At 52.2% G+C, this 9,472-nt stretch overlaps 2 protein-coding genes across 2 annotated transcripts; both read left to right on the forward strand.

Annotated features, from left to right (window-relative positions):
* The first annotated feature begins 1,407 nt into the window (after positions 1-1,407).
* Positions 1,408-5,244, forward strand: KXD1 (KxDL motif containing 1). Its single transcript, XM_016210748.2, has 4 exons — positions 1,408-1,698; positions 2,671-2,823; positions 3,443-3,489; positions 4,298-5,244. Exons 1-4 carry the CDS (start codon positions 1,598-1,600, stop codon positions 4,525-4,527), a joined length of 531 nt encoding a protein of 176 aa, XP_016066234.1. The 5' UTR covers positions 1,408-1,597; the 3' UTR covers positions 4,528-5,244.
* A 1,707-nt stretch (positions 5,245-6,951) lies between these two features.
* On the forward strand, positions 6,952-9,323 carry UBA52 (ubiquitin A-52 residue ribosomal protein fusion product 1). Its single transcript, XM_016210822.2, has 5 exons — positions 6,952-7,052; positions 7,840-7,950; positions 8,146-8,232; positions 8,949-9,051; positions 9,135-9,323. The coding sequence occupies exons 2-5, from the start codon at positions 7,848-7,850 to the stop codon at positions 9,226-9,228; spliced, it is 387 nt and encodes a 128-aa protein (XP_016066308.1). The 5' UTR covers positions 6,952-7,052; positions 7,840-7,847; the 3' UTR covers positions 9,229-9,323.
* The last annotated feature ends 149 nt before the right edge of the window (positions 9,324-9,472 follow it).

A 9,472-nucleotide genomic window follows, 5' to 3' on the forward strand; every position in this document is an offset into this window, starting at 1 on the left:
CCCAAGTATCCTCTTTGTACATGATCATGCTCTTTTTGAAATATGGAGACTGTATGCCCATACCTGGCACATTGTAGGAGCTGAGCTCAATAAATAGTGATATTGGCAGAGGGGCAGGACTTCACCAGGTGTGGCAGCTAATTTCCAGAGGCGGGTAGGAGCTGCAACCTGCTAGCCAGATTCAGGGCACAAATACTCTTGGCCTCCATGGTGTTTGGGGGGGGGGGGGGATTATTATTTGCTAATATTTGTAAATGAAGCTATTTCACAGAAAGAAAAATCCCTATTTCCATTTTTTTCCTGGAAAAAAATCAGAAGTCTGGCAGGAAGCAGCTGCTTTAAGAAGCCACTGTGCTGTCACAGGAAGATACTGAACACCTGTGAAGATTCACACCTTTGTAGATCCTGTGTACTGTGGGCATTTGAGTTGTGACTTGGGTTCACTGACTGTGTGACAATGGCCCAGTGCCTTGGTCTCTGAGCTTCAGTTTTCTCACATATTAATAAGGGTAACAGTTCCCCTGTGTAAAGTTGGTACCTTGTTTAGTTTAAAGGTGGTGCTCAGTAAAGAGGAGAGAGGAGTAAGTGGAACCTGAAAGCCCTTCCTGATCCATGTGTGAATCTTTACCAATGGCAAGTGGGCCTTTCTGTTGGCCATTAAATGTGCGGGCCCCAGAACCAAGCTATGTCACGATTCTGGGTTTTTCCTGAAGTCCCCCACCAGGAGGGTCAGTGCTAAAACTGTGGCCTTTCCTGTCCTGGCCTGATCCAGGAAGCCCCCACCCACTGCAATGGTTATCTGTTCCAGGGAAGCTGAGAGCCGCAGAGCCATCTGGGTTGCTGGGGCCCACAGCCTGGCTAAAATGCTTGGCTTTAATCTGCTGTTAAAATTTTAGCATCAGAACAGAGTTTAAAAGGTCTTGTTTGCCTCTGCCAAATGAAGTTCTGGTGATCCTTTGCTATGAGCCAGGTTCTGGGCCGGGCACTGGAGACAGCAGTAAGCAAGAGAGACACGCCTTGACTCTCTTGGAGCTGATATCACTGTGGGATGGACAGGCAAACAGGTCAACTAAGATAATTTCAGGTAGAGATGAGCCAGTGAAGCAATTAAAAAAGTGAAGTGATAAGAGTGACCAGAGTAGGGGTAGCCATCAAGGACTTCCTGGGAGAGAAGACCTTGGGAGGTGGTGATGATCTGAGGGGGCAGCAATGCATTTTCTGCCAGTGGGGACAACAGGTGCACAGGCCCTGAAGAGGGAATGGGCAAAGGTGTGGGGTGAGAAAGGTTGGTGGGAGGAGGTGGGCAGATCTGTGCAGGTGGAAGGTGCCAGTGGCCTTGGGCATACTGAGAGTGGGTGCTAGAGAGAAATGGGATTCTGATGTACTTGGGTGCAAGTTATAAATATGACCTCCTGGAGTTCTCAAAAACCCTGAATTCCCAAGATGACAACACTAAGGCTCAGGTGGCATGACCGACTCACTTTCAAGCAGCCTGTGGGGTTCCCAGCCCCTTCTCTGTGTCCCATCTTCCCCAGTGCTTGATTCAGACTGAAGACTTTCTTCCTGCCTGTTTCAGGCAGCAGAGGAGGAGGAAGAGATGGACCCCCCGGCCTCGGCCTCGAGGGTCTTCTGCAGTCGCATCCTGAGCATGGTGAACGTGGATGATGTCAACGCCATCATCCTGGCGCAGAAGAACATGTGAGTAGTGGCCAACGGCCCTGGGCCCAGGCATGGGAAGAATTCCAGCCAGCATTCTTGCCCTGCCCTTCCCTACCTCAGCCCCACACTCGTGATAAAATGAAGGAAATGAGCAAATCTGCTGGCTTGCTCCAAAGTAAACTTTTTCATGGCCTGGAGGTGAGGCCTTGGCACAGGAAACAGGGCATTAGGGTAGTTTCGCAGCTGCAGATGGCTTGACAGAGGCTGCAGCAGCTCCTGTCCCAAGGCCTAGGGTGGGAGAGTTGGGAGGATAGGAAGGGGCTGCTGGGGGATATAAGGGAGCTGGTGGGCTTCCCTGCTGGGAGCCTGGTGTCTCAGAGCTCCTGGTGTCTCTTGGAGGGGCTGTGAATGCCCTTTTGCCCTCTCTGGGGCTTGGCACCATGTTCACTGCAGCCCCATTCTAATTCTGGCCTGACCTTTGGGGAAGAAGGGCTGACACAATCTTGGGGTGAAGCACAGCTTCCTCGGGGCTCATTTTTGTGTCTTTAAGATGAAGGTTCTTCCATTTGACACAGCATGAATCCTTATTTTCTCGCCCTGTGACAGGGTTGCCTGGTATGTCTGGGTATCAGCAATACCCATCTTGCTCCTAGTTCTTTATGTCAGATTCAGAACTGGCCCTGGGGAATTCCTAACATGAGGGGAGACAAAACCAGACACAAATCTTCTCAGCCCCATGGTATCAGGGCTGGGCCAGAGAAACCACCTGGGAGCCAGAGGAGTCAGGGGAGTCTGCGAGGGAAGGTGAAGGCTACATGAGAAGGGCACACTTGAGAAGGGTTTTGAAGGCTAAATAGCAGTTTTCTAGGTGGCTCAATAATCAGGTAGAGCTTTGTAGGACAAGGCAACGGCACATGCAAAGGTCATGGAACAGGAAAGGGCTTTAGCATGCTCAGTTAGCAGAGCCCTGGAGGCTGATCGGAGACATTGGTGCCCTCTCTCTACTAATAGGCTGGACCGCTTTGAGAAGACCAACGAGATGCTGGTGAACTTCAACAACCTATCAAGCGCCCGCCTGCAACAGATGAGCGAGCGCTTCCTGCACCACACGAAGACCCTGATGGACATGAAGCGGGACCTGGACAGCATCTTCCGCAGGATCAGGTAGGTATTTGGCTTCACTGGCCTCTGCTTCCCCCTCCGAGCCTCAGATCCTCCCCTCTTCAGTAGGGCCCAGCTCCACATAACAGTAATGAGGAGATCCAGCTTGCTTGTTTTACAACGCTTCATTACACACTTAGCATCCAAGAAGATCTGAACTCTGGGATAAAAATCTCAAAGTTTCTGAATTTAAATTTTATTTATCTTTTGAAAAGTGCAACATAGCACCAGACACATGATGCATAAAAGGCAGGCAGAGACCCAACAGTAAAAGGCCAGCCTCCTGCCCCTCTACCCAGGTCTTCTCTCAAGAGGCAAATCAGATTGCTGAGTTTTATGGTGTGGGTAGTCAGCTTTTCCCGCCTTCCCTGATCTGCTCATTGGGCCTCAGCCTGGCTCCCACACAGACATTCTCACAGAGTGTGCCCACACCAGGGGCAGGAGTTCTGCAGGGCTGAATGCCTGGGCCTCCCCCCAGCCTGGGAGCACAGTGTCACAAGCAGTGAGGGGGAGGTTCCCACCACCCACCCAGCCAGAGCTGACAGCAAGGGTTGCTAGCCTACATGTGGCCCAGCCCATCTGCTCAAGGGGTTCAGCCTGTGTGCCTTCCCTTCCCCCACAGGACGCTGAAAGGGAAGCTGGCCAGGCAGTACCCAGAGGCCTTCAGCCGTAAGTGTCACCCAGGGTTCCTGTGCCCCATGTCTGGTCTCTGCAACCCATGAATGCCACTGTCCTCAGCCCAGGGCGAGCTTTCAGAAGGTCACCTCAGGGGCTGGTGGGCAGTAGGCCCAAAGAGTTCTAGAGCAGGGGTGGGAGTGCTAGTTTGGCCTTCTTGGCAACCTAAGGAGCCAGTGCTGGGACCAGGGTTCAGTTCCCTCTCTGGGGGGAGGTTGCAGGGGAAACGTGGACAAGAATGGTAGCAATCCTTGCCCCAGTGAATGCCACATACCCTTATGAGCAGGCTGTTACCCATAACCACTTGTGAGGTGGAAGTTGTGAGTATCCCCATTTTACATGGTGAACCTGAGGCCCAGAGGGGCACCTGATTGTCAGAGAAAGCACAGTCAGTGTTCCCTTAAACTAGACCTCAGTTTACCCCATGTGCTGAATGGGCCAACAGCTCCCACCCTATGGTTGCTGACAGTCAGATGTAGAGGCAGTGCTGTCGTCATCAGCCTGTTTATCAAGCAGGGAGCTGAGGCAAGGGCAGGTGAGAGACCTAGCTCAGGTGACAGTCTAAGGCAGAGCCAGGCCCAGGCTTGCTCCCAGGACCCATATCGGCCTGACCCACAGAACTTGAGTCCTTACCTTACCTCATCTTGAAGGAAGGTCTCTCACCTGCCTGGGTCTCAGTTCCCTCTTCTGTAAAATGGGTAAAGTCATGCCCCGTGGGGGGGGGGGTGCTGTCAGTGGATCATAGGCCCAGTTCATCCCTTATCACAGTGACTAAGCCAACTCGTGGGCCATCTTCCCCCAGATGTCCCGGAAGCATCCCTTCTGGAGGACGATGATGAAGACCCCATCCCGCCCAGCACCACGACCACCATCGCCACCTCGGAACAGAGCACAGGCTCCTGTGACACCAGCCCAGACACCATCTCACCTTCCCTCAGCCCTGGCTTCGAGGACCTATCCCAGGTTCGGCCTGACTCCCCTGCCATCAATGGCTGCAGCCAGACGGATGACAAGGAGATCCTGGGCCAGTAGCCCTGTTCCCAGGCATGCCGAGAGATCACAGGGCTCTCCAGGGCTCTGAGGTGGCAGCGGATAACCTGCCTGGAGATGGTCAGCTTTGCCACCCTATTCTGTCATCCAGGGCACCCTGGGGGACAAGGCTCCCTCCCAGGGTTGTGGAATTCTCGGGAATCTATCATTCTCATTCCTTCCTCACTAAGAGTATCTCTCTCCAGAAGACTCTGCAAGGCCAGGGGATGAGCAGCCACATGAAGTTGTTGGGCTGGACACAAGGAATCTTTTCCAGAGCCAGGCCTGAGGTGTGCTCTGAACAACACTTAAAGGTTCCCAAAGACAAAAGCCAGATGTCCCATTTTAGCACCCGTCAGGATCATCTTGAGGTGGAGAAGCACTATCATGTCTCAGTTCACCACACCCCACTCCTGCACCTACTAATTCTGGTCTCCCTATCCCTTCCTCCAATGAAAGTATTAAATACTTTCTCTAGTCAGTATCTCAAGGAGGTTTCTGAAACAGTTGTAGAAAGCTCAAGACCATCCATTCAGCCCCAAGCGTGATAAGGCCTATGTTTCTCTGACCAGAGATGTGAACCCTGAGGGCCCTGCAGACCTCTCCCAGGGCCTCCATGAAGCCGAGCCACCTTGGAAAACAGAATTTAACAGAATATTTTTGTAGCCGATGTTTACAGATGCTGTTGGGAAGTTATCAATAAAAAGACTAAAAAGAGAAGGGTGTACCTAGCAGTGGCTTCCTTCCATCCTTGGGTCATCAGCTTAGAAGGGGGACAAGTGCTGGATATGGGACAGGATGGGGCGCAGTGAGCCAGGCGCCACTGAGCTAGAAATATGTGGCTGCCCTTGATGGGAGTCTCAGGTGGTGGCAGCCATAATAACCCAGGTTCCTATAACCATTGCTCACAACACTGTTCCTTTACCTCAGGGATTTTCAACCTTTTTCATTTCATGGCACATATAAACTAATTACTAAAATTCTGCAAGCCTGGCCTGCTTGGCTCAGTGGCTGAGCATCAACCCATGAACCAGGAGGCCAAGGTTCGATTCCTGGTCAGGGCACATGCCCAGGTTGTGGGCTTGATGCCCAGTAAGGGGCATGCAGGAGGCAGCTGATCAATGACTCTCTCTCATCACTGATGTTTCTATCTCCCCCTCTTCCATCAATCAATAAAAACATTAAAAAAATAAAATTCTATTGCACAGCGAAATATTTTTTGCAGATATGACAAAAAAAGATATAATTTTGATTCATTAACAGAGAACGGCTGTTACGGTGGCTGTTGTCATTTTTTACTTTGACAAGGGAAATGAGGTCAGTGCCCCTGACTAAATAGTCAAGTATTGCCTGTTTTAAAAATTCTTGTGGCACACTGGTTGAAAATTGCTGCCTTGCCTCCTTGAATGACTCCTCCAGATCTCAGTGGCAGGCTAGGCTCCTCAGGGAACTGAGCTGGGTCCCCTTCCCCATTAGAAACTCAAACGGTCAGCTCTGCCACCCTATTCTGTCATCCAGAGCACCTAGTTAATCCCTCATCACAGTGACTAGGGAAGCACTTAGGAACTATATTATTAAACGCATCTTCCCAGACCCGAGGAGTGTCTGCTTTTGCCTGGTCCACAGGGGCGCTGTGAAGAGTTCAAGTAAATAAAAAGGTATGCTGCCAAACCCAAAAGTAACTTCTAGGTCCTCACTTCTTTCACGTCCCTGCCACTTTTTAGCCATCCAGGAGTTTCCTGGGTCCCACCTCATTTTCCTTCTCTCTCTTTTTTGTTTTATTGATTTTAAGAGATGGGGAGAGAGAAACATCTATGTGACAGAGAAACATGGGTTGGTTGCCTCCCGTGGCGCCCAAAAGACCGGGGATTGAACAGCAACCTGGTATGTGCCCTGACCCAGAACCCAACCAGTGACCCTTAAGTGCACAGCACGATGCTCAACCAATTGAGCTACACCGGCCAGGGCCTCACTCCATTTTCATGCACCAGTCCCACCTGTTTTCCCGGCTCCCCCGGGACGCTGCCCGGAAATCCATCAGCGCATAGCCGCCAGAAAGTTTTAGAATAACTGACTCTGGGTGTTAGGTACCTAGGTGGCTCCCAAGGGTCCCGCGCCTCCACCTACCTTCCCTGCCACACCCCCGCTTCCTGGACCCGCAGACCCCCAGCTTAATGCCTTCCATTTAGCACAAAAGAGTCTGCTCCACCCAATAAGTACTCGAGCGCCCGCAACGTCGCGTCTTCAGCGGAACCTGAAGGAGCGGGTGGAAACACTTTGTAAACTGTGGCAGTCTTCCAGGTGACCCGGGGGCGGAAGCCTACACCGGAAGCAGGTGGGCGACGCTCGCCCACAGACGCCGCGGCTTCGCTCGCCAGCACGCAACACGGCGGTGGGGCGGGGCAAGACGCGCGGCGCAAATTGTGACGCATGCGTGCAGCGTGCTCGGTGCGCAGGCGCTCTCGGCAGCGATTCGGCGGTTTCCGGTTCCGCCGTCCTCTTTTTTCTTCAACGAGGCGGTGGAGCAGGTCGGTGGTGGCGCCCGTGCGGGTTCTCGTTGGTTTGGGGTCAGGCGGGAGGCAGCGGGGGTACGGGGACTGGGGCAGCGAAGAGGGCTGTCCGAATCCGTTCGTGCGGGCCAGGCTTCCGCGGTCGGCTAACCAGGGCGTGTTGGACTGGGGTTCTGGGCCCCGGGAGGCGAACCGGTCTTTAGGAGAATGGCTTGCCCGCGCCGAAGTATTAAATCCTCCACCCCCACCCCGTTCCCGGAGCAGGTCTTCACCTACCCTCTTTAATACTTATGTAAAGGAGAGGCTGCTAGTGTCCATTTTGTAGGCCTTTTTTTGTTTTGTTTTGTTAAATGAAAAAGCCTGTGTAAACAAGTATGTGGCACGCGGTTGGCAGATATGGGTTGGAGCGAAGGCAAGAATTGTGGTCTAAGAAGTTTGGGGGTAACTGAGAAGGAAGCCAGAGTGAGTATGAGCTTAGAATTGGAGAGGAGAGGGCCAGCTACTAAGTTTGGATTCCCACCCAAACTGCAGGAAGGGTACTTTGTGGAACTATGGCTAGGGCTGGTGAAAGGGAGGGAGGGAGGACGGATTGACAGGACCTCCAGATCACTCTTGGGGGAAATGTCCCTGGCAAGATAGTACCCTGGCCGTGTACTTCTCATTGCATCTGCAGACTTGGAGGGATGGAAGATTATAGGCACTGGCGTGGGCCTGCAGTTGGGGTCCAATCAGGGACTAGGCTGGCCAGCCCAGGAGCTCAAGGTGCTGTGCCTGCAGTACTTACTTTGTCCCAGCCTCCCAGCAGACGCAGAGATGCAGATCTTTGTGAAGACCCTGACTGGCAAGACCATCACCCTTGAGGTTGAGCCCAGTGACACCATTGAGAATGTCAAAGCTAAAATCCAAGACAAGGAGGGTAAGTTGGAGTAGGTCTGGGTGCTGTGGTCTTGCCAGTACTTCCTGTGCATAATTTCAGGAAGGCATTTTATTTCTACCTGGGTTTCCCTTTTCACAGATTGGGGTTAATTGTGGAGAAGGCCTGTAGGGGAAGGGGAGAGCTGCCAGTAATGCTCTCCAGAGCCTCAGTAACTGAGTTTTTCTCAATCTCCAGGCATCCCGCCTGACCAGCAGCGTCTGATTTTTGCGGGCAAACAGCTAGAGGATGGCCGCACTCTCTCAGACTACAATATTCAGAAAGGTATTGCATGTGTGTTGGCTGGACAGGGCCTCATGAAGCCTGGGACTGACCCAGGTGGGGCATTCATGGCTCTATTGGCATGGGGAAGAGGGAGCAGCGTTTTGTTTTTTAATCCTCACCTAAGGACATGCTTATTGAATTTGTTTTTGTTGTGTTGTCATCTGAGGATATTTTTTCCCTTGGTTTTTAGAGAGTGGAAAGGGCAGGGGGACACGGCATCTATTGGTTACTTTCCTGTTCCCACCCTGACCAGAAATCAAATCTGCAGCCTTTCAGTGTATGGGATAACACTCCAACCAACTGAGCCACACTAGCCAGATCAGAGGAGGTGGGGAAAGACTTGCTTTACAAGATACTGTTTTCATCCCTGGAAACTGTCTCCTGTGTTTCCAGATGGCAATGATTTCCCATGTTCTCGTTCACCTTTCCTTTTTTAAGATGTGTTTTGTTTAAAAATGTAACTGCTATAAAGGAAATCAGGGTCACTCTTTGCAGCAACAAGCTTTAACTGTCCTGCCTAGCAAAATAAAAGGTCGGCTACTTAAAAATTACCTTATCTGTAGGGAAGCCAGCTGGACACCACTGTTGGCATTTATTAGCCTCAGATTCCCCAGGGGCTGGTGTGGCCATCACACAAAGGCTCTGCTCTGCACCTATGGACCAAGTGCTGGGCCCAGAATGAGTCACTGTACCTCCCCAACCCTCATTTCCTATAGAGTCCACCCTGCACTTGGTGCTTCGTCTGAGGGGTGGCATCATCGAACCCTCCCTCCGCCAGCTCGCCCAGAAGTACAACTGCGACAAGATGATCTGCCGCAAGTAAGCATGCTTGGGGGTGGAGCCTGCTGGCCCTGGTGGAGAGGGCTCAGGCACCCTGACCAGTCCCTCCTGTCTCTGCCCAGGTGTTATGCCCGCCTGCACCCCCGTGCTGTCAACTGCCGCAAGAAGAAGTGTGGCCACACCAACAACCTGCGCCCCAAGAAGAAGGTTAAATAAGGCCCCTCCACCACCACCTCGGGTACACAGGGCAGCCTTCTACCTGAACCCTGTGACCCTGGGGCCTCAATAAAGTTTCTCTTTTGTTGACTGGAGCAGTAACTGGTGTCCATGTGGCTGATCTGTCCAGTGGGGAAGATGGCCAAGGTGTGGATATCTCCCTTAGGGACTCCCTGTTACATGACTTTAGAGTCTTTGGCAGTCCTGTCCTTTCAGGTTCCTCATCTGTAAAATGGACTGTGGT

The sequence above is a fragment of the Miniopterus natalensis genome, chromosome 4 (assembly GCF_054644295.1).
Source record: "Miniopterus natalensis isolate mMinNat1 chromosome 4, mMinNat1.hap1, whole genome shotgun sequence".
In the NCBI taxonomy this organism is placed as follows: domain Eukaryota; kingdom Metazoa; phylum Chordata; class Mammalia; order Chiroptera; family Miniopteridae; genus Miniopterus; species Miniopterus natalensis.

What these genes read in the sequence shown, in the direction of transcription:
- KXD1 (XM_016210748.2), top strand. Translation starts at nt 1,598, where the DNA reads ATGGACCCCCCGGCCTCGGCCTCGAGGGTCTTCTGCAGTCGCATCCTG. An exon ending in ATCCTGGCGCAGAAGAACAT is followed by an intron (nt 1,699 to 2,670) that starts GTGAGTAGTGGC and finishes CTCTACTAATAG; the next exon opens with GCTGGACCGCTTTGAGAAGA. An exon ending in AGCATCTTCCGCAGGATCAG is followed by an intron (nt 2,824 to 3,442) that starts GTAGGTATTTGG and finishes CTTCCCCCACAG; the next exon opens with GACGCTGAAAGGGAAGCTGG.
- UBA52 (XM_016210822.2), top strand. Translation starts at nt 7,848, where the DNA reads ATGCAGATCTTTGTGAAGACCCTGACTGGCAAGACCATCACCCTTGAG. An exon ending in AGACTACAATATTCAGAAAG is followed by an intron (nt 8,233 to 8,948) that starts GTATTGCATGTG and finishes CATTTCCTATAG; the next exon opens with AGTCCACCCTGCACTTGGTG. An exon ending in GACAAGATGATCTGCCGCAA is followed by an intron (nt 9,052 to 9,134) that starts GTAAGCATGCTT and finishes GTCTCTGCCCAG; the next exon opens with GTGTTATGCCCGCCTGCACC.